Here is a 23,115-nt window from a genome sequence, read left to right as displayed (position 1 = left end):
GTTGGCATTTAGCAGATGGACAGTATTTACAACCATGGCCTCTACAGATCTAGAACATTCTTATTACCCCCAAAAAGGAAAACTGAGCCCATTCAGCAGTCACGCCCCAGCTCCTGGCAGCCATCGGTCTACTTGGTAAGTGGAATAATACTCTATTGTATGCAGAGACCACATTTTGCTTGTGCATTCATCTGTTGATAGACATTCCAGTTGTTTCCACTTTGGATTACCATCAACAGTACTGTGAAGAATATTCATGTGTAAAGGTTTATGACTGAACATCTATTTTCCATTCTCTGGGTCTAAACCTCCGAGTGGAAGTGCTGGGTCACGTGGGAACTCCGTGCCCAGCTTTCCCAGACCCACCACCCTCTTGCCCACCATGGCTGCCCCGTTTCCGGTCCCACCAGCAAGGGATAAGGGCCAGGTGTGGTGTTCTTGCCTCCCTCCGCTCAGCCTTCTTGAAGCAGAGCTCCCATGTTATCTCCATCCTGCTTCCGGAGTAAGTCCAAACTCTTTAGACAAGGCTCTGGCCCCTCTCTTCCCCCTGCGCTTGGCATGTGGCACAAGCGTCTCCCACTCCTACAAGGTCTAGAAGCCTTGTGTCCCGCTGCCCTTGGCCTAATTGGCTAGGGACTCTTGTTCCTCTGTGTCCCCCACCAGTCCGCTGCTTGGTATCTCTCTCGAAGCTTCTCATGTATGGACCAGGCATCAGCCCCTTCCTCTTCCCTGGCACAGGGTCCAGGGTCCTCTTTGGGCTTAAACATCATTTTGGGGAGATACTGCAGATGCCTCCTTGCCATGGCCGGGTCCAGAGGATGTGCAGGCCAGCATCTTTGGCTGCAGGTGGGCCACTGAGGTTGCCCCTCATCCAGGCCCACGGCTGCTCCTCCTGCCTCTCCCCCAACCAAGCCCCCATGTGGAGACAGAGGCTGGGAGGCAAGAGTGCACTTTCCATGGCAGGTCTTTACTGAGGAACTCAGGGAGGCTCCCTGACCCCAGGGCTGAGGGCCTGAAAGGCACATGGCGGCATGGTGGCGGTGGGGGTCTCCCTCTCAGGTCGAGGCTGCCTTTGCGGACACAGCTTCCCCACTGACCCCTCTTTGGCACTGGACTGGGCACCACGGTGCCCTCATGCCTGATGGCCCCAGGGTCCGTCACCCCTGGGGCCGGCCCGCCCCCACCCACCCTCTGGTGGTCGGCAGTGTAGGCTGGTGGGGTGGTGGGTGGGCCAGGGGCTGGCTGACTGGGTGCTCCCGCTGGCAATGGAGATGTCTACAAACAGGAATCCAATAAATTAGCTTGGAGAAGGGGGGAGGGATGGGGCTACATTCTTATCATGGCTCGGTAGGAAAAGCTGTGCAATTCTTTTCCTTGTGGATTCTACAGAATGACGGGTGGCGGGGGCGCCATGAATGAGGGGCTGTGTCTCATTCTGAGGGTCTCACTTGGCCGTTTTTATGGCAAAAACGGTATCCCAGGGGATGGGAGCCTTGCTGGGTCCCTGGGATGATGGCAATAGAGGCATGGACCATGATGTCTCTGAGGGACTGCAAACCCAAGAGTGATGAGCTGCAGCCTTGGGAGGTGCTGCCTGGCAAACCCCAGGGCTCCAAGGCCCAGGCTGCTGCTGGCAGCTGGTTGCGCCTCTGGCTGCTCTCCCTTCCCCTCGATCAGGTCCCTGGGAAGGGGGCACGGGTTTTGTGGGTGGTCCCCTGGGAGGCCCGGGAGGATGGTGAAGCATGTGGTGGGGGGCGGGGGGGCGTGGGGCCGGGTTGCACAGGCGCTCTCTCTCCTTCACGTGATCCGAGGGTTGGGGTGGGGGCGGAGGGGGGCCAAGGGCCAAGTAAGAGAGAGCCAGGGCCCTCGGTCAAGTGGCAGTGCCCTGGTTGGCCCCGGGGCCCTGGCCCAGGATCTGGCAGAGCTCCTGGAGGCGCCGCTGCATCTTGGGGATGCCTGCCAGCTGCTGCTCGAGCCGCTGCTTCTCCTCAGTCAGGCTCAGGCGGGCGGCTGAGTCCAGTTTCTCGAACTTCCAGCCACCCTCCCCGTCGAACTGCAGCAAATGGGTGTGGTACTTCCTGCATCAGGAGAGGGACAGGGAGGAGGCACTCAGCGGGCCGCCAGGACCCTATGCCAGAGTCCTTCGGGAAGGGAGGGCACACCTACCACAGGGAGGGTCGGTGGGTGATGGAAAGCAGCGCGATGCCTGCATCCTTGGCCGCCTGGAAGATCTTCCCTTCCACATCGATGCTCACAGCGCTGGTACACTCATCCAGAAGAGCGTACTTGGGCCTTGGGGGTGTGGCCATGTGGGTGAGGCTGTGGGCCTCTGGGGCCAATGCCCCAGGCTGGCCCCAGCCCCTCAGGCAGAGGCAGGGAGCCTGACCCCAGTCCTGCTAGGCCCCCAGGGCTGGGGCCAGGCCTCCAAGCAGTTCTGCCCTCCCCACTTCAGGAGGTCCCAGGGAAAGAGGATCAGGGAACTCCCGGTGCCCGAGGGAGCCCAAGCTCCTGGGACTGGGAGGCTGGCAGCTCACCTGTGGTAGAACATGCGGGCCATGCCGACTCTCTGCTTCTCGCCCCCTGACAGGACATCTTTCCAGTCACACACGGCCTCCCAACCTGGCACAGAACAAGGGTTGATGTTCAGTTCAAGAGGGCTGGGCAGCATCTGCAGAAGAGCCTGGGCATGGTAGGTGTGGTGGGAAGGCTTGGGGTTGCTCAGAGGGCTACAGACATGAGTGAGAGCAGAACATGGCAGGGAAAGGCCAGCCACTGGGGACGTCTGTGGACACTGTATTAGTCCAAAAGGACTTGGTCCAGATTTACACACATTTCCTCCAATAGACACCGGGCAGCCCTCACCCGGAGGCCCTGAGGATGCCACCCACCGCACGTGGACACTGGGTCTTCTCAGGGGTGATCGAGTTAAAGGGAGGTCACGAGGGTGGTCCTAGTCCAATGGGACTGTGTCCTTATAAAAGGGGACACTTGGAGATGCAGACACGCACGGAGGAAAGATGACGTGAAGACACAGGGCGCAGACGGCCTCTCCCATCCCAGGAGAGAGGCCTGGAACACACCCTCCCTCATGGCCAGCAGGAGGAACCAACCTTGCCCACGCCTGGATCGTGGACGTCTGGCCTCCACAACTCAGAGACAATATGTTTCTGTTGTTTGCCCCACCCAGTCTCTGGAGCCAGCAAAATCACACAGGACCTAATGGGGCTAATGAAGTACCAGTGGGCAGCAGACAGTCAAGGCAGAGCCCCAAGAACAGCTCCGGGGGTCTCTCCGGAAACCTTCTCACCCACTGGGACGAGGCCTGTGTGTCCCAGTGTGAAGCATGTCAGCAAGGCTCAGGAGAGTTCCTTGGATGAGGAAGGAAGTGGGTGATTCATGAGAAACGCCTCCTGGCTTGCTCCCTCCACTCTTTCCAGAGAACTAGAACTTTCGGTAGGGCATGTGGCCACCCACCAAAAAAAAAACACTTCAATGCTCAAGTTGCCCCGATGGGAGGTTTAACCACAGAACTGAATCCTGGCCAATGGGGTGTAAGTTTAAGTGTTATACATGTGGCAGCTTCTGGAACTTTCTTTAAAAGACAGCATTCACTCAGTGATTGCCCCCACCTCACCTTCTCTATCCTATGGCCCAGGATATATGATGTGATATGATGCCAAAGCAGCCACTGTGGACTGCGAAGTGACCTTGGGAATGGAGACCACATACAGCAGTGACCCAGGGGCCTTTATGGGGTGGGGCAATCCCCGCCAATTGCGGCCTGACTTCCTCAGGACTTCTATGTCCCAGTAAGATAAACTCGTAAATGATCTGAGCCACTGTTGGTGGGTAGTTCTGTTACTCACAGCTGAACTTCATGCTAACGGGGTGTAACAGCCAGCCTCGGGGACCCCAGGCACTCAGGGGCACGTGTGGAGCCCAGGTGGAGGGGAGTGCTCCCAGGGTGAGCAAAAGGGGTCCCAGCAGGCCAGGAGGAAGTGAAGTGAAGTGAAGTCTCTCAGTCGTGGCCGACTCTTTGAGACCCCATGGACTGGAGCCTACCAGATTCCTCTGTCCATGGGATTTTCCAGGCAAGAATACTGGAGTGGGTGGCCATTTCCTTCTCCAGGAGATCTTCCCGACCCAGGGATCAAACCCAGGTCTCCGCATTGCCAGGAGGAAGCTGAGGATAAAGCTTTTCAGGGATCGTGGCAACCAGGGGCCCCAGAGGAGCCGGCCCACTGAATCCACTGTCTGAAGCCCCTTTCTGCATAGGCGATGACACCTGTCGGCCCTGAGCTTGAGACTAGCACCTGCCTCTTCTACAGGTGGAGGGCATGTCCAGAAGTCAGGTTTGGCTCAAAGTTAAGCTGCCCCTCAGTGGCCAAGGCAGGACTCTGACTTCAATCATTCGGCTTTCAGTACAGAAATCCCAAAGCTGGCAGTTGGGCCACCCCACCCTCCTCTTGGTGCCGTGGGCATTTAAAGACCAACCTGAGAGGCCCCCGAGTACTGGCCTGTTCCTCCTTCCTGTGGTCTCTTCCCAGGGGACACAGCCCTAGGCTGGAGGGAGACACATGGGAGGGCAGGCGTCCCCTCCACCTCCACTGTCGCCATGCACATGCCAGGCTGCCCTGCCTACACCTGGGCTCTGTCCTCTCACTCAAATGCCTAACGTACCTGTGCATTCCCTGCCTGGCCCGAGGGGGTCTTGCCTGCCCCTGAGCCCACCGCCTGGAGACAGTGCCCCTCTGGATGCCCCTGCCAGGGTTGGCTCCCTTCCACGCTCAGGCTGTCTGGGGCTGTATGCTTCCTGTGGGTCCCCCACCGGGGTGAGGCTCTCCCGACTCCATTGCGCTTTGGACTCCTGCATGTTGCTTGGGGTCATCTTCACCCGGGGTGGGGGAGGCTAGGAGGGAGGCAGGGGCGGCACTGGTGGGTGGGGATGCCCCTTCCCCTACCTCCCTCCCGCTGCAGGATGTGGTTCAAGTGTACGATGTCCAGGATGCCTTCCAGATGCTCCTCAGAATAGCCCTTCCGGCGCATGTCTTCCACTGAGTCAGGGTAGATCACCTGGTCGCGCAAGGAGCCCACGGACATGTAGGGCCTGCAGTAGAGCCGGGTGGCCATGGAGGCAAGGCTGGCACCTCGGTGGGGGGCACCAATCGGAGGGCGGCACACCCACCCCCTGGCAGGCTCAGACACACTCACATGTGCACACGTGCCCCATGGCGGTGAAGCTTCTGGGCCAGTGGGTTGCGGCGGGGGACTGGCAGGTGGAGGTGCCCAGCCCTTCCGACCCCAGGGGCAACCTATTGCCACCCCCTGCCCCCTCGGATCAAAGGGGGCAGGGGGTGCTGCTCACCTCTGGGGGATGTAGAACATGCGCTGGGGTGGGGGCTTGTAGAGCACACCGCCATACGTGGGCCATAGCCCGCCCAGGATCCGGAACAGGGAGCTCTTTCCGCAGCCGTTGGGGCCAGTGATGAGCAGGTGCATGCCTTCTTCCACCTGTGGGGGCGGCAGGCAGCTGTGGGCACTGCCCAGGCCCCCTCCCCTCACCTGTGGCTGACCTGCTGGCCTCAGAGAACACCCTGCACCTGGCCCACGCCCACCTTCCACCTCTGGCTTAGGCACGGCAGGGCCCCTGGGGCAGGCTCCGGGGTTCAGCTGTAGGGCTCTGGCTTGTCCCTGACACACGCCAGAGACCACGGGGACAGCAGGACAGCTTGTCCTGCCGCGGCCCAGTGAACAGTCAGCGGTGCCCCCCAGGACACCTGGAGGCCATGTGGGCAGCAGGTGCTTCAGGCTCCACAAAAAGCCTGACATCTGCTGATCTGGAGACACCTGGGGGGTGCTGCTGTCTGCAGGGTGGGGGATGGCACTGAAGGCACAGCTTCCTGATCGCACCCCCCCCCACCACCACCTTGTGTGATTTCACCGCAACACCCCAGGCCTTCCAGCCAGGGCGGTCCTCTCACCATCCCAGAGCATGTGTCCCAGGCGGTCTCCCTTGCCCCCTTCCCTGAACCTCTGCGACTGCCCTTCTTACCCCATCACCTGGCTGAACAGAGCCGGGTGCGCCCCATCCCTAACCTAACCAGAGCCCAACTCCACCAGTGGCTCTGGCAGGATGGAGCTCTTTCTCAGCCCCCAGCCCCCACTCCCTTGCCTCACCTCACCTTCTAACTAGCTGCCCACCTGGGCTTCCCCTGGGCCTGCCTGGCAACCATTCAACCTGGATAAACCAGCCATCAGCGGCACCCAACCTCCCAAAGGTGACTACTCCCAGGGGTAATGGCGATCATACCACTGCTCTGTGCCCAGCCTCCAGCTGGCAGCCTGCCCACCCGCCCAGAGGCTCCTGGGTGAAGCTTCATGTGACTTCTACGCCCCCAGAGCTGGTGAGCTGTGATCCTTGCTGAACCTGGAGAGCTATCTGACCCAGGCTCTTTGTAACCCTTAAGGGCTTCCCTGATTTACCTCTGGTTTACAGTGCCCAGCCTGGAGCTCAGGGAACATTAGGTGAACGAATGAATGACTCCCATTCCCCAGGACGCCCCTTCAGTCCATCACTCCGTCCAAAGCCCTAGCTAGGCACATGGGTGACTGATGGCTGTTGGCCCCCAGGGAGTCCTGTCCATAGACAGCCTGCATCGTGGATGAGCGCTCTCCCAAGGAGCCAGGCCATGCCCACCACCTACCTGCCCTGGGGGCCTCTCACAGCATATGGGTGGGACCACCAACCTGGGACCAGAGTTGGACCAGAGTGCCCAAGTCCTGGGCTTCTCAGGGACAGGGCGGGGTGTGGGGTGCTGGCAACAATATGGCCAGGAACCTATGGGTGACTCTTGCCCAGTCCTGGTAATCACAAGGCTCTTTTATCAGCTCTGACTCCATTGCCCCAGAACTAATAGGTAGACACGTTGCTCTTTCACCTTCAGCTTCAGCTGCTGCCACGTAGACCTGGGTTCAATGGCTACTGACAACACAAGGCAGGCTGATCAGGCTGGGTCCTAAGGGCTGAGACTTGCGGGTGGCTTGTGGGTATAGAAGGCCAGGCGTGGGGCCTCAGGGTTGGCTTCAGCCCCGCCCGAGCTTCTGGGCTGGTGCTTGGCTGTGCCTTCTACTTACCCTGATGTTGAGACTGGCCACCACCACCTCCCCAGTGGGTGTGATAATGGGGATGTTCTCACACACGATGCCCTGTTCCACATCCACCACTTGGCCTGGAGAGAGGGCATGAGGCAGAGAGAGGGGGGCGGAATGCTCCCCCACCTTCTGCTGGCTTCCGTGGGCCCCCACCTCCAGGCAGCCCGCCAGTGTGTAGCTTTACCATGCTCCCCTTGCGGTGCTCGGGGCTGGGGAGAGGGATAGTGTCTGCTCCTGCCCCGCAGCACCCCCCAAAGCCAGCTTCAATGCTTAGGGCCTCTTCCACAGTGCGCCCCCTAGCCCCTACTCCACTCAGGGGCTACCCTCCACCTCTTTTACAAAGAGAAATCCTGGCAAGGGCTACTGCTCTGGGAAGTAGGGCAGTGGGGACCACAGCTTTCCCGGGAAGCCCTCCAGGGCACACCAGGCAGTGGTGGGAGGGCCGGGACCCGTGGGACCTTTCTGGGGAGGGCAACCTTACCTCGGATCTGCAGGGGCCCCTCCATGCGGATGCCAGACCTCATGATGGCCCCGGACCCTGTGTGCGCATCCTCCGGCTCCCCGGGCCTCTTAAAACGGCACTGCTGGACATCTTCGAACACCTGGAACATCTCGTAGACCCTGGCTGTGTAGCCAGCCAGCTCTGTGACCTGCAGGGAGGGTGATCCTGGCTTAGCCTCTGCCAGCAGGGGTGGAGGGGAGAGGGCATAAGTGGGGTCGGGGGAGGGCTGGGCCATGGGCTGGACCGGGGGCTACCTCCTTGTAGGATGACATGACCCGCTCGATGGCGTCTGCGGCAGCGGTGAGGAGGTTGCGGGCGATGGTGAAGGCTTCCGTGCGCTCGCTCACCAGTTCCCCCTCCTTCATCGCTTGGGCTGCCTTCTTCACTGTCTCCGAGTCTGCAGAGCATGGTGGGGGTGGGTGGGGTGGGTGAGGAGGGGGCAAGGACAGTGGAAAGTCAAAACTGAACCACTAGGGGAGAGAGGAAGTCCCTCTAGCACATGATGCTTGGACAACTGGGTCTCCACGTGCCAAAGACGAACCTCGACCTCACACAACACACAAAAACGAACTCGAAGTGGAGCCCTGGCCTGCACACAGAGCTGAGACTATGTAACTCTTAGAAGAAAGCACTTCGGCATTAGGTACGGCTCCTTGAATAGGACACCAAAAGCAAAACAGAGAAGGCAGCTTCATCGAACAGAAAAAGTTGGGGGCACCAAAGTAAATCATCCACAAAGTAAAAACACAGCCTATGGACTGGAAGAAAGTATCTGCAAATCATTAATCTGATAAGGGCCTAGGTCCCAGAATACATAAAGAACTTTGTCAATTCAATAGCAAGGAGATAAACAACCCAATTAAACAATGGGCAAAGGATCTAAATAAATGTTTCCATCGTACGATACACAAATGGCCAATAAACATGTGAAAAAATGTTGACTGACCCCGTTTTACCCTTATCTCTCCCCTTGATGCTGTATTCTCTGGCCATCCTCAATGCTACTATTTCTCTAAAGAAGCCCGCTCCTGTCTTGATTTGCTTTTTTCTTTTCTGTCTCAGTTGAGACCTCATGGTTGCCCAGTGCAACTCTCTTTTGTCCATGGCTTTGACTCTCTTGATCCTTGGGTCCCCTAGACGGGCAAGGCTTTTATACAAGGAATGTTCTCTAAATGGTGATGGGAAGCAAAACAGGCTGACTCTGAAGGTTAACTCTATCCACAGGCATGAACGTTTCTGAGCCAGGAGTCAAGGATATGATGGTGGGGGTGGGGTAGGAAGGGGCAGAAAGGTTAGGGCAGGGGCAATAGTGGGTAGACAATGCTGGACCACTGGCCAGAGCACCAGGAATCCAGGGCACTGGGTAGGGGAGGGGACTGGCAATTCTGAGAGTCTAAATCCCAGAACTTCCTTCCAACTGTGGTCCTAGGCAGGGCAGAGGAGGGGGGAACACAAACCATCCTCTCCAGACGTCCTGAGAGCTTGAAAGGGACTGCACACAAAGGGGAAGGGTCTGTGGGGACCCTGGCAACAGCGGGTACCTCCCTGGAGACAGCATAACCCTCTGCTGCTTTCCTCAGTGCCCACAGCTAGACCCTCGACAGCTATTCCTGGCCAGGTGGCCCCTCCCTGGCCTTCTAGCTTGGAGGTGCCGGCAGGCCAGAAGGGCAAAGTTAGCTACATCTGTTTCCCCTGATGATCGCCTGCCTGCTTACCTCGTTCCCAGCGCTCTCCAGTTTGCAGTTACTGGAGACACAGCAGGGACAAAACAGACACACCTCTGACTTCCTTGAGTCTGGCCACAAAGGTGGGCACAGGAGCTGAGGCCTCTGAATCGCCCACAAAGCCCAACACGGCAGAGGCTCCAGAAAGTCCTAGGCCTGCAGAGGAGGGAAGTGGCCGCAGGCACTTCCTCCCAGAAACCGCAGGTTGGTTTCCTCCTGGGTCCCTTCCCATGCTCCTGGCCTAAATCAAGGCCACCCCTTGAATAGGTCCATTGGTGGAAACAACGACCGCCTCCAACTAGATCTTTCCTCTTGGCAGAGAGAGACAGACAGCTGAGGGTACGGAAGCCCCAAAAGAGAGGCACCGATACGGAGAGAGTGAGAGATGCTTCTGGTTCTGGAACGTGCGCGTCAGGCTCACTCTCTTTACATAGTACTGAAAACCCTCTAACTACCCAACTGCACAAGATACAACACCTTTTCCATGGGAGCTGTGCTTGCAGGAAAGCAAGGGAAATTCCCAGGAGCGAGAAGAGAAGCTAGCAGCTAGTGCTCCTGTGACGTCCCTGGAGATGGAGATAGGAGCTGCTGTCACACAGCCAGGTCTCAAGATGCAAGGTCTCCTCTCTGAACTGGTGATTATGTGTCTAGGGCTCAAATTAATATCACCTCCAAATTCAGGAACCCCTCCACCCCAAGTGGAGAAGTTAACAGGAAATGGCCTCCAAACGGTTCATTACCTGGGAGCTCAGCTAAAACCAAAGCCAATGAGTGCTCTGGGGAATCCTACCCTCCAGTGCTTGCTAAGCCCACAAGGACCTTGAGCAAAGAAGACCAGCAGCTGGAAGATGAAATTGGTTTAGACTCTCAAGAATTCAGACAACCAGATGGCTGGATAGATAGTGAAGAGGCTCAGTCGTGTCCGACTCTTTGTGACCCCATGGACTGTAGCCTACCAGGCTCCTCTGTCGGTCCATGGGATTTTTCAGGCGAGAGTACTGGAGTGGGTTGCCATTTCCTTCTCCAGGGGGATCTTCCTGACCCAGGGATTGAACCCAGGTCTCGAATGGCTGGATAGAAACCTTGGAATAAGCATGATTAGTATGGTAGCTAGCAAAAGAGGGGCAGTCAGAGAGATGAGAAAGCAGACACAAACACACCTTGAAATTTCTATTTTCAAATGTCTATTTAAAAGAGAATCAAGTAGAACTTTATAGAAACATCATTGAAAATGAAAATAATTTAAATTAGATGCAGCCAAAGAGAAAACTAGCCAATGAGTGAGCAGGAAAATCGGAAGACCCCTCCCAGAATTTAGCACAGACAATGTGAGGTGGGGAAGGGGGCAGACAGAGGCCAGAAGTAAAGAGCACAAAGAACGAGAGAGGAATTCATTCAATTCATTAATATATTTGAAAAGGGAACAGCTGAGAACTTTCCACGATGGAAGCAATCTGAATGACAGAACAGTCTGGATATTCACAGGACATACAAGAAGTTTCAAGCAGAATAAATGGAAACACACGGGCAAACACCTCCCAGAGAAACTGCAGAGAAAAAGTCTAACCAGGGAGACCATGCAGGCAGCTGAGAGCAGTTAAGCTGATGGCAGGTTTTCCAATAGAGGCAATGGGATGTTGTCAACAGACTAAAGAGAGACCAACGGACCGCCTCAACTTCCTCATCCAACTAAACTTCAGTTGTCGGGGGGAGGGTAAAATAAAGACATTTTCAGGCAACAAAATATTCTCAAAGCTCCCTTGACAAAAGCCTCACGGTATTCTAAAACTAATTAAAAGTCTTTGGGAAAAAAAAAGAACAAAAGAGAACTTCTGAAGGACATCTGTCCAAAGGAGGGTTACCGGCCTGCAGAGAAGGGCTTTCCTAGAGAAAACTGCAGAGAAAGAGAACCAAAAAAAAGCAGAAACTCACGGGCGAATCTGAACATGCAGTGACCCAATAAAGCCATGGCAAACTTGATGGTGGGCTGGTCCTCCAAAGTGTGGTAAGCAAGGGCTGGGATGAGCAGGAGCTATTGATTAACCCAGACTTTTCTCAAGTATGCACATTAACCTTTGAAGGGCAACCACGAAGACTGCAAATAGAATGAATTCCTTGCAAACAGGTAGAGGAACAAACTGGGAATCCTTCACAGTCCCCCAGGCCTCAGGCAAGAGGGCCCTGCCCTTGACAACCTGCAAGAGCGGGCGTGGGAAAGCCCAGGTTTTAGCCAGAAAGGGGCTCCTTGAACGTACTTCCCCATAATCCCACTGCCAAGATGGGTCAAGACAGGGCCAGGTGGGCAACTGTGCAGATGCCTGTTGAAGGGTGTTCCTGAACTGACATCCTTGGGCTTGGCTGAGTGGGACCAAGAAGCGTGAGATACTGTAAGGGGGACCCACATGTAGGGTGGCAGAGAGGAGCTCTGGGAGGGTGTGACTGTGGATGTTTCCCAAGGGTGCCAGCTGGGATCCCCAGCAGTAGAAGAGGCAGGTGGGCCAGCTGGGCACTGGGCCCTCCCAAGCCTAGCCCAGTGGTCCAGAAGGCCGGCCCTCTCTCACCTGACTCTGAGTAGCCAGTGGCAGTGATGATGGGGACAGCCACCATGAGCAAGCCTGAGGCGCTCCACACGTACTTCATAAGGAACTGCTCCAGCATGACATACCACAGGCGTTCCAGCAGAATGAGGTTGATCTGCGAAGCCAGGTCCTGGTAGGAGTGCTGCAGAAGGGCCAGCTCCACCTGTGGGGAAGGGGTGCCAGAGACCCAGAGGCATGGCAGTCAGTCCCCCGGGGCAACAGTGAGCATCCCTGAGTGCCAGGCTACACGGGCCATGCCATTCGAAGGCCATGACACGGCTGAGAGCCGGGGCTTAGGACTGGGCCACGCTTGATGAGTCAAAGCATTGTTTACCAAAATTGGCTTTGCTTAATGGCTCAGCCTACCTGGTCCAAATGCTATACCTCTTGCCATCTCCAGGCTGTGTGAGCTGGAGCAGGTCACTTTCCCTGTCTGGGCTACCATGGACAGGGGGACAGGTCTCAAACTCAGGAGAGGTATGGCATAGACAACGCAGCGCTGGGGTACAACGGCAGTGAAGGGGCTCATCCCCTCATTTCTGAGGCTCCCACCCCCTTTCCACTGTCTCTTCAGTTGGGATGCTCACCATGCCCCCTCTCTGCCCTGGAGAGCTTTTCGACACGGGCTGAGGGCAGCTACCTTGCCCATTTCTTTGAGCAATTGCCGAGGGGTCACCCTGAACGAAGCAGAGGGGAGTGCAGGAAACCCAAAGGCAATAGACGGTTTCGAAGAACGTGCTTCAGTCATCTCTACCTCTGTAGGCCCTGGCCTCCCTTTCCTTGCCCACAGTTCCTCTGGGTGACAAACTTACACTGTGTCCTCCCATCGTGATCGGCAGGGCACACTCCCAAGCAAGCTCGTTCAGGCATCACCCCCAGTGGACAGCCCCATGCCAAAGCAAGCTGAGGATGCCAGCCCACCAGCCAGGCCACGAGGGGGCCTGCCCTGCCTGCTTGTACACTGGCCACCACTTGCCATCTCAGGAGAGAGAGTGGGCGAGAAACAGGCTCTCTGGGACAGCAGCAGTTAGATGGGCTGGAGTGGCCAAGAAGCAGTCACAGCAAGGTGGCCATTGGGTCCTGGATGGCTTGGTAGGGGCACCTGCCCTGATCCTGTCTCCCCACCCAACGAACAAGAGCTGCCCAGCCTGGAATAGTTTCCTTTGCCAATTCACCATGTTATAGCTGACTTTTGACTTGATTCTCACCACGTCCCATTATATGTGTATTCTCCTGTCCGTGGTAGCCCAGACAGGCAAAGTGACCTGCTCCAGCTCACACAGCCTGGAGGTGGCAAGACGTATGGCATTTGGACCAGGTAGGCCGAGCCATTAAACAAAGCCAATTCTTGTGAATGATGCTTTGACTTATTAAGAAAATCTATCCGTGCTCAGGCTAATAAGAGGTTGGGTGTGTTGGTATGAGCCTGTTTAATAACCCTTCTGTGGAGAAGGAAATGGCAACCCACTCCAGTATGCTTGCCTGGAAAATCCCATGGATGGAGGAGCCTACCTACAGTCCATGGGGTTGCCAAGAGTTGGACAGGACTGAGCGACTTCACTTTCACTTTTCACTTTCATGCACTGGAGAAGGAAATGGCAACCCACTCCAGTATGCTTGCCTGGAAAATCCCATGGATGCAGGAGCCTACCTACAGTCCATGGGGTCGCCAAGAGTTGGACAGGACTGAGCGACTTCACTTTCACTTTTCACTTTCATGCACTGGAGAAGGAAATGGCAACCCACTCCAGTATTCTTGCCTGGAGAATCCCAGGGACAGAGGAGCCTGGTGGGCTGCCATCTATGGGATTGCACAGAGTTGGACACGACTGAAGCGATGCAGCAGCAGCAGCAGCAATAACCCTTCTCCTTGACATCCCAGGAATAGCAAAATACTCGGCGGTCTGCCCTCCAGTCAGCCAGCTACCTCTGCCCCAGCCTGCTGATCTGAGCCTGGGCCAGTGTCCATGGGGACATCAGCCAATGGGACTGGGCTGAGCCACGTGCCCACACAGTGAGGGCAATCAAGCCACCCATGAAGGCCCATCACATCACAGAGCCCTTTGCCCGAGGCCTCGACAGACAGGTTGGGGACGCACATCAGGCCCCTCCCACCCCAGCCGGTGAATCTGCCCCATGAACATGTTATTTCCTGAAATTAACCCAGAGGAAATCCTTCAAAGAGCTAGCGATTCTCCCTTCTTCCCACCTCCCCTAACCCCAGCCAGGTCTTGGGCATTGCTTTGCCATTCCTGAAGTGAGCACGCCTACTCTGAGCGCCCTGGCGATCCAGGCTCGTGCTGGGAGCTGGCAGGAGTGCCAGCTGGGGCTGACAATGTAGCTGCGGGGAATGTGCCAAGTGCCTCACCCAAGGGCACGGCTGCCTGCCAAGACCCTGCGTCCCTGGAGCACAGGGGAGGAGGATGGGGGATTGTGGCTGCAGATCCGGCCCTTTTTCTCCTTATCTGGAGCCCAGCCGGGAATGCCCCCTATCTGCTCGGGGATAAGTCTTTAAAAAAAAAAATCAGGGACAAGCCTGCCTCCCTGCCTGATAAGATGGGCTGCCAATGAGACAAGGTCGAGGACACAAGGCCATCTGATCTAGGGAGGATCCGTGGGCCTTCAGGAGCTGGATGCCATTGTACCCCTCCCCCAGAAGCACTGGGGAACCGAAACCAGAGTCGCAGAGAACCTAGCCGGAGGCAGCTGCAACCCAGGCAGGAGGAGGGGAGGGGCCGGAGCACTGGCCTGGAGTAACCTCTCCCAGGCCCCGGCTCCTGGCCCTAGCCGGCTGGCCGCTGACCCAGCCTGCTGGGGAGCTGCACGGCTGGGACCTGGGCGGAAGGGCGGCCACACTGGGGGCAAGGTGGCCGCCGGGAGGGCAGGAAGTGCGTCCTGCTGCAGCTGCGGCTTGGGCCCCGGCACCCCCGGCTGGGGCCTCGGGGAGGCAGCCAAGCCTGCAGCCAGGCCAGCCTTTGGGCTCCGGAGGCGGGGAGAAGCTTGATCTGGAGCGCTGAGATCCGATCAACACACCGAGCGCTGCTGCTCGTTAACCTCCGCTTGGGCTGAGTCATGCCCATAATGCCCACTTGCCTGGCCGGACGCCGGTCTTCAAAGGGCCTGGGGGACTAGGAGGGGGCCAGGCAGCAGGCTGCATCCCGTCATCCCTGCCCCCAGATGGCAGGAGCCCCTTCTCTGTTAGCTGCAGGCAGGGGGCAGGCTGGGAGCTCTTGGGTCTCCCATCACTAGGGTCCGCAGCCCTAAGGCCAGGACAAGGGAGGTGGGGAGGAAGCAGAAGTGACCCAGGACAGTCTCCACCCAGCCTTCCTGCTTCTCCATTAATGTACCGACCTGGGCTGCCCGCGGCTCTGGTCGTCCCCAGTCTCCCTCTCCCACGGCCAGCCCACACCTGTGCCATCAGCCGCAGGCAGCCCCCGGCCTTCCTGCCCTGGACTCCCCCAGCCACGCGCTTTCCGGCCCCACGAGCGGCCCCACCTCATGGCCCCCGTAGAAGGCAATCTCCTCTGAGTTGGCCACCACTCGGGAGTGCATGTAGCGCAGCTCTCCCTTGCGCCGCGCCTCCTCAGCCACCAGCTCCCCGAACTTGGGCGAGAAGGCTCGCAGCACATTGGCCGTGAGGAAGACCACGAGGCCAGCAATGGCCGAGGGCCAGGCTGTGCCAGCCCCGCGGGAGCGGGCCGCTCGAACCAAGGTGTAGGTGGTCACGGCCACGTCCAGGAGCGGCTTGGTCAGGTTGGAGTAGAGGTGGGCCACGGAGGCAGCGAAGGCCACCACGTCCTCTGTCAGGGACTGGTCCGGGTTGCGAAGCCGCCCGTCCATGTTGCTGACCCGGTAGTAGGTCTGCTGGGAGAAGTAGAGGCTGTAGGCATGGGCCACCAGCCGGCTGCGGAACGCCAGGGCCAGCTGGCCCTCCAGGTAGCGGATGGCACTGTTGATGAAGGTGGCAGGCAGTGCGATGAGCAGCCACTGCACGAGCTGCCAGCTGAAGGCCTGAGGGTCCTTGCGCACGATGCAGCGGGCCAGCCGGCCGTCCAAGCGGGCCACATACACTGACAGGAAAGTCCGGCTCACCAGGGCAGCCGAGTGCAGCGCCAGCAGCCCCGTCTCCCGGCACAGGATCCTGGGGAACAGCAGCCTCAGGAGCCATAGGAGCCGCTGCAAGAACACCTGGTTGACGCCGGCCTTGCCCGCTGAGGCCACGGGGGCACCGGAGACGTCTGGTGTGGGCTCCCCCTCCACCGCGGGCGCTTGAGGGCCCCTGGCCGGAGCCAGGCACTGGCGCACCAGAGGGTAGAGTTTGTGGGCTCCATAGGCCACGAGGGCCAGGACCACGGCAGTACGCTTCAGCGTGGTCACCCGCGAGGCTCGGGGGGTAGAGAGCACCGTCATGTCACCTGGGCTGGACTCACGGGACCGGGACGGGTGCCTGAGGCGGCAGAGGAGGCAGGTGGCTGCAAGGGTGGTGGCTCTGACCCCGGGCTCGTTGTCTAGGCAACTGGAGACCTCGCAGTGGTCCCTGAGACTGTCGCTTTAGGCCACCCGGGTGGTGCTGGGGCCCCTGGCGCGGGTGGGCTCAGGGCCCTCCAGCGTCGCGGCCTCTTCAGGCGGCCGAAGTGGAGGAACTTGTCAGTCCTTGGAACTTGTCAGTCCCTTGGCCCTTGGGGTCAGAGCCTCCAGAGGTCTCCGGCCGAGAGGGCGTCTTTTTCTCTCCACCTCCTACTCCTCCTCCCCTGGTGGCGCCCCTCCCTGGGGTACCGGGCGCGTCCGTCCGCTCCACAGCCCGGCTGAAGCGACTGTGACTCCGCCACCCGCCCAGAATCCCCACCTACCCACCCACCCCTCCCCAGGGGCGAGTCGGGGGAGGGGGAGGAGGCGGAGGAGGGGCGGGAGGCGGAGCTCAGGCACGGGGCGCCCCACCCCGTTCTCGCCCCACGGTGGGGCCCCGCCCCCTCCGCGGACCACAGAGACGCGGGAGGACCGCGCAGGCTAGAGAAGCGGCACCTCGCCTTCCCGCCAAGGCCGGGGACCCGTCGCTCCGCGCGCGCGCGCGAGGCGCGGCTTCTTCCCCAGTCCCAGGCGTCGGGAGCCTCGGCTTGGGGGCGGGGCCTCCGGGGCCTTGTGGCGGTTGGGGGAGGGCCGGGACTAGCCGGGCGCTTCCGGTTCCGGCCGCGGGGAAGGGGCGGGGCCGGGCTCGTGGTGGGAGAGTTTGGCGGCGACGAGGCGTGCGTGGTGACTCTGGAGAACTCGGTGAGCGGATTCGCGCGCCGCGCTGGGCTCCCGGGCTGCCGAGATACCCCGGCTCTTCGACGAGGGGGCGCGGGGAGGCCCAGTGCGCAGGGCGAGGGCCGAGGCTGGAGTGCGGGGGCGGGACCGGGCGGAGGGAAGTCGGGGTGGCGGCGGGTGGAGCCGTCTCCCGGGGTGGGGGGCGACGTCGAAGTCCCTCCGGAGGAGCCGGCGGGGTGGGGCTTGTGAGGGCGTGCCGGGTCGGGGCCTCGTCTAGGGGTCTTCTGGAGCCTGGTAGGCGCCGCGACAGACCTGGGAGGCCGGGAGGGGTTTCTCCAGCTTCGGAGGAGACAGTCTTCTAGAACTTTCTCTGGACGGGGCCGTGAGGTGCTGGGTCGAGACCCGCTCTTACCCTTGGCTCCGACTCTCGTCCTCTAGGAGTCGCTCTCGGGGGCTCTCAGAGGTACCGAAAGCCCGAGCCGAAGGGGCGGTGATTGAGAGGCTTTGGAGTTCCGCTCCTGCCCTGGGAGGAGCTGCTCGCTCCTTCTCTGTCGGCCCGGGTGGAAGGGCCCAGATGCATCGCAGCTTGGGAGGAAGCGCGAAGGCGTTGCTAGGACCGAGGCTGCGGTGTGGTGGGCGGTAGCCTCTGGCGCCCCTCGGCGGGCGGCGATCTCCGGGCTCCCCGAACTGCCGATTCCCACCCACTGCTGCCAGGGTTCCGCAGGCGGAGTCTCCCAGACTCCACGGGGAAGAATTGTTTGGAAAGGTGTCTCTGGAGGTGTTGGCAGCCAGGCTGCGGGGCTCGAGGGCTGGGAAGGCTCTGAGGTCTAGGGCTGGTGGCTGCCGAGCTGTCACGACGCCTATTCGTTCTGTGCTCCGTCAGGAACAGGCTCACATCTTCTGGTGGAAAGCTGCTAGGAACACGATGAGTCTGCAGTGGACTGCAGTCGCCACCTTCCTCTATGCGGAGGTCTTCGCTGTGCTGCTGCTCTGCATTCCCTTCATTTCTCCCAAAAGGTATGGGCAGGCAAGCCAGGAAGAGTCTCGGTAGCTTGTGCCTGCAGAGTTGGGGGGCCCTGGAATTGAAGCCAGCCGGAAACAGGTAGAACCTGTCTGGGATGGGGGTGGCAAGGACTGTGTTTATTATTGCCAGCTAGGCCCACAGTTGTGCTCAGTCACATCTTGACGAGGTCCTTTCCCCTGCACCCTGCCTTCTGGTCTTCAGAGTGTGCCAGAGGGGAGAAGACCAAGCGACCATTCTGGGAACGATGCCCTCCGGGTGTTTAGGGGATGGCATTGTGAGATCTGCAAGACTTGCCCCTGGGTCATGTTCCCATTGATTTGGTGACTTCTGTCCTCCTAACCAGTCTCGCTGGGGTTGCGTAGTGGCCTCATGAGCATTACTCAGCCTAGGAATGCCGAAGCCATGTTTTTTTCAGTGAACAGAGGACTTCTGAAAAGTTATTTTGAAATTCATCTTGATTACATATACTGTAGGAACACATCTGGTCTTAAGTTAGAACATTACAAATAAGACTTTTCGCAGATGTTTTCATAAAAGCTTCTTTTTAATGAAAAATTATAGGCCACTGTTGTGATAGAAAGTGTATAGCATTGCTTAAATAATGTTCTTGACAAAAGCTAGATCTGAATCACCGTATATATTTCACAGGAAATGCAGGGACAGTGGCCCACTTGGAGCTGCTACATCGAAAGCTTTGCAGGACAAACAGCCTGGTTTCTGCAACAGTGAATTGGGGGAGAAAACAAAAGAGAGCAAGGGAGGGGGGAGTTCGTAGAATAAGAGAGGTTTAAGGTACTTATCAACAGAATGCAGAGTCAGAAGCTTGTCAGGATTCAAATAGACCAGTTGTTAAAAAATAATTGCCTCAATTGGACTTTGGAGTTCTGGCTCTGATGATGAGAGATTTTTCTTGATATTTTTGAGGCCTGGCGGTGGCATTGTGATTGGTAGCCATTTCTGAAGGCTCTTCTCTGATGGAGTTGTATGCTGAAGTATTTATGGAGGAAAAGGAAGGGAGGTCTGGGGTCTGCTTCATGGTAATCGGGTGTGGTGGGAGTCTAGATGAGCCGAGATTGGGCACATGGGAAAACAGTTTAAAGAAATAATGTGGATTTGGCAAGCATTTTGATACTACAGAGGGAACACTAAGTTTTGCATTTCTCTCCCCAGAGCCTACCAGTGTTTAAGACTTTTTTAGAAATTTCTATGCTTGGACAGGTTTTTTTTTTTTTCTTTTTAACACCGTTGAACGGATGTCATAAGTTGGAAAATTGCAAGCAGCTGAGGCTGAATCTGTATGAGATATTCAGCCTTTGAAGAAGAGTGCAAAACTGTATTTCTGTTTTCAGGGCCCTGGATCCCAGGTGTGTGTTCTTACTCTACTGACTTTAACCTTTTTGTCCTCTTCACAGATGGCAGAAGATTTTCAAGTCCCGCCTTGTGGAGTTGGTAGTGACATATGGCAACACCTTCTTTGTGGTTCTCATTGTCATCCTTGTGCTACTGGTCATTGGTGAGTGAGTTGTGGCTGCTGGTAGCTACCTGACTTAGACCTTTTGCTGTGGCCTCTGCTACAAAGCCCTGTGCCATGTGCCATGTTCCATGATTAGAGTACAGCTTTGACTTCTCAGAGACAGACCATTTAGTGCGCCTGTCTTTCTCTTGGGGGAAGAAAAGCTCCCTTCGTCCACAAAGACGTCAGCATCCCTGCTACTGCCTGCTGGCAGGGTCTTTGCTTTGACCAGCAGCCTTTGTGCCCCTGGTGCTGACCACCTCGTGTCTCAGGCAGCTCCTTGGGTCCTTCCAGAGCTGAAACCAAGAGAGGCTAATGGACCTGTGCTGACCTTGGTCCCAGTAGGCTGCAGGGTTTAGGAACTGGGTGTGTGTGCTTTTGCTTTTAGGTGTGGGCTGGGGGTAAGAGTTGGGGTGGGGAGGGACCATGCTGGGGGATGTTCACATAGAGCTTTGCCCTTCTGCACACCAGATTCCACGAACTCTCCTGGTATGGCAGATTGGGTGGGATTGGCCCCTTGCAGAAGGTGGTAGTGGGCAAAAGTGCCGTTTTTCTTTTTGAGGAGTCAGGGAACTGCCTGGATGTTCTAGAGCGACATCCTGCTATGATAACAGGCTGCTTCATATCCTAATGTAATCTATAGAGGCTTGCCTAAATAAGTTGTTCAGTTCAGTCGCTCAGTCGTGTCCGACTCTTTGCAACCCCATGAATCGCAGCACACCAGGCCTCCCTGTCCATCACCAACTCCCGGAGTTTACTCAAACTCACGTCCATCGAGTCGGTGATGCCATCCAGTCGTCTCATCCTCTGTTGTCCCCTTCTCCTCCTGCCCCCGATCTCTCCCAGCATCAGTCTTTTCCAATGAGTCAAAAATAAGTTGCTGCTGTTGCTAAGTCGCTTCAGTCGTGTCCGACTCTGTGCGACCCCGTAGACGGCAGCCTACTAGGCTTCCCCATCCCTGGGATTCTCCAGGCAAGAACACTGGAGTGGGTTGTCATTTCCTTCTCCAATGCATGAAAGTGAAAAGTGAAAGTGAAGTCGCTCAGTCGTGTCTGACTCTAGCGACCGCATGGACTGCAGCCTACCAGGCTTCTCCATCCATGGGATTTTCTAGGCAAAAGTACTGGAGTGGGGTGCCGTTGCCTTTTCCGAGCAAATGCTAGGGACATAGCATAACTAGCTAGAAGCTGCAGCCCTGGCTGGCCCCTAGCCGTCCTTGGGAAGGGGTCTAGGGTACATCTCACTGGGGGAGTGGGCCTAAAGAGAGTTCAGGGTCAACTGCCTTGGGCTGGAGGCCTGAGATAGAGAGGGTAGCTCTCTGCTGTATGACTTGAGTTGGTTTGGCCCAATGCCCCCATCCCTGGTTGGCTCTTTGCCATTAGTCAAGGTGGACCTTGAGGTGCTGGGGTCTCTGGATGCAGAAGACAGTGTGGGAAAACATGTTTTTTGTTTAAATCACAAAAATAGCACATCTTTAAAAATTTACAAATTTAACTTACAAAGTTAAAGGTCCCCATAAACCCACGTCTCACAGGTAACTATTTTAACAGTCTGTGTTATGTTTCCACAGTCGTTTTCTGTGTTGCCGTGTCTTCACATGGAGGAAGGGACAAGGGAGCCCTCTGGAGTCTATTTTATAACGGCACTAAACCTACTCATGAGGGCCTTGTGCTCATCTCCCAAGGGCCCTACTTCCTAGTATCATCTGGTTGGGAGTTAAGGTGCCCAAATGGGAATTTTGGGGGTCAGGAACCCACATGTGTGCATGCTGAGTCACTCAGTTGGGTTTGACTCTTTGCAACCCTGTGGACTGTAGTGTGTCAGTCTCCTCTGTCCATGGGATTTTCTAGGCAAGAATACTGGAGTGGGTTGCCATCTCCTCCTCCAGAGGATCTTTGTGACCCAGGGATCGAACACACATTTCTTGTGTCTCCTGCATTGGCAGGCAGATTCCTTACTGTTGAGCCACTTGGGAAGCCCACAGATGTAACACAAAGATACCATTAAGTGGAGGTGTATATTTATGATGTAAAATCAGCCTAAAAAACAAGCAGTCTCATACCATAAATTAAGATCCAGATAGTAGGCTTACATTGCCCCTCTCCCATGGGGATCCATTAAGAGTCTTCTTTAGGTAGATCTTTATGTATTGATTTTTGATGTCTTAGATGTTCATTTCAGCAGCACATATCCTAAAATTGAAATGAGACAGAGATGATTAGCATGTCCCCTGCATAAGGATGACACACAAACTCATGAAGCATTCTATATATTTTTTTAAGCACGTTGTAGGGGATATATACATAGAAGTAAAAAATACTAATGGAACTTATATAATGTTACAAATCAGTGTACCTCAATTGAGAAAAAAGAGATAGCAGGGTTGAGGGAGAAAAGTAGTAGGTATGGGATGGTTCCATTTCTAGCCTGCAAATGCACAGGTGTGAATATATGAGTGGCCAGCAGTGGTTTTTTAGAGCAGAGGTTTTTCACTGTTCAGGTGTTTGTGCTCCCCCTGTATGCCTAGAACTCTGTTAGGCCTTAGGGATGTAATAGGAAAGGTTTCTGTTCTTGTGGTGCTGTAGTCTAATTTGGGGGACATGGACATTAATTTTAGGTCTGTGTAATACAAAGAGAATAACACTAACTAGAAGACTCTTGAGAGTCCCTTGGACTGCAAGGAGATCCAACCAGTCCATTCTGAAGGAGATAGCCCTGGGATTTCTTTGGAAGGAATGATGCTAAGGCTGAAACTCCAGTACTTTGGCCACCTCACACGAAGAGTTGACTCACTGGAAAAGACTCTGATGCTGGGAGGGATTGGGGGCAGGAGGAGAAGGGGACGACAGAGGATAAGATGGCTGGATGGCATCACCGACTCGATGGACGTGAGTTTGAGTAAACCCTGGGAGCTGGTGATGGACAGGGAGGCCTGGTGTGCTGCGATTCATGGGGTTGCAAAGAGTCGGACATGACTGAGCGACTGAACTGAATGGGACTGAAAATGACTGCTTTATTTAAGCTGGCCGCATGTAGTAGGTTCTACTGGAGGTGATTGATTATATTATGGGCTTCTTTCTCCTGCATTGAACATTGATGAGCGTGAATTTCTTTTGTAAGCAGAATACACCAGTTTAACCAGTTATAAAGCTTAGATGCTTAGAAATGAAAACCTTTGAGTCTTTAGCAGGCATGCTCCAGGTCTTGACTCCTAGGCAGCTCATGCCTGCCTCGTGGGCATTTCCATAAACAGGACTCGCCTGGTTTATCAGTTGGGTGGCTGATGGCCAGCCCCATTTGTGATAGAACCAAACAGTGGGGGCACCGTGGGAAAGGGAGTTGCCCCAGTTGCTGGCAACATCTCAGATTCATTGAGT

At 56.5% G+C, this 23,115-nt stretch overlaps 2 protein-coding genes and 1 non-coding gene across 6 annotated transcripts in view; 2 read left to right on the top strand and 1 right to left on the bottom strand.

Annotated features, from left to right (window-relative positions):
- Positions 1-946: 946 nt before the first annotated feature.
- ABCD1 (ATP binding cassette subfamily D member 1) lies at positions 947-16,763 on the bottom strand. The gene is made up of 10 exons (NM_001046190.1): positions 15,453-16,763; positions 11,940-12,120; positions 7,909-8,051; positions 7,634-7,802; positions 7,135-7,229; positions 5,366-5,511; positions 4,962-5,107; positions 2,535-2,619; positions 2,167-2,292; positions 947-2,078 (listed from the first exon to the last, which is right to left on the bottom strand). Exons 1-10 carry the CDS (start codon positions 16,365-16,367, stop codon positions 1,871-1,873), a joined length of 2,214 nt encoding a protein of 737 aa, NP_001039655.1. The 5' UTR covers positions 16,368-16,763; the 3' UTR covers positions 947-1,870.
- A 408-nt stretch (positions 16,764-17,171) lies between these two features.
- BCAP31 (B cell receptor associated protein 31) overlaps positions 17,172-23,115 on the top strand; it is a 29,011-nt gene continuing 23,067 nt past the window's right edge. Inside the window, exons 1-3 of one of the 4 annotated variants that reach the window (XM_005227692.5) lie at positions 17,172-17,225; positions 18,085-18,218; positions 19,638-19,738. In XM_005227692.5, coding sequence (XP_005227749.1) covers positions 18,127-18,218; positions 19,638-19,738 — 193 coding nt within the window. In that variant the 5' untranslated portion in view covers positions 17,172-17,225; positions 18,085-18,126. 4 annotated transcript variants of the gene reach the window in all.
- LOC112445306 (U6 spliceosomal RNA) lies at positions 21,909-22,013 on the top strand. Its single transcript, XR_003033663.1, has one exon. It is a non-coding gene; the product is annotated as a U6 spliceosomal RNA (small nuclear RNA).

Source organism: Bos taurus, chromosome X (genome assembly GCF_002263795.3).
Source record: "Bos taurus isolate L1 Dominette 01449 registration number 42190680 breed Hereford chromosome X, ARS-UCD2.0, whole genome shotgun sequence".
NCBI classification, from domain to species: Eukaryota; Metazoa; Chordata; class Mammalia; order Artiodactyla; family Bovidae; genus Bos; species Bos taurus.
Note: the sequence above shows the minus strand (reverse complement) of the source record. Positions and strands in the feature narration are given on the sequence as shown.

Excerpts from the sequence above, each read along its gene's own strand:
- ABCD1 (NM_001046190.1), bottom strand. The coding sequence starts at position 16,367 with ATGACGGTGCTCTCTACCCCCCGAGCCTCGCGGGTGACCACGCTGAAG. Across the intron at positions 5,512-7,134 it reads TGGCCAGTCTCAACATCAGG|GTGGAAGAAGGCATGCACCT; the intron begins GTAAGTAGAAGG and ends CCGCCCCCACAG. Across the intron at positions 5,108-5,365 it reads ATGTTCTACATCCCCCAGAG|GCCCTACATGTCCGTGGGCT; the intron begins GTGAGCAGCACC and ends GCTCTACTGCAG.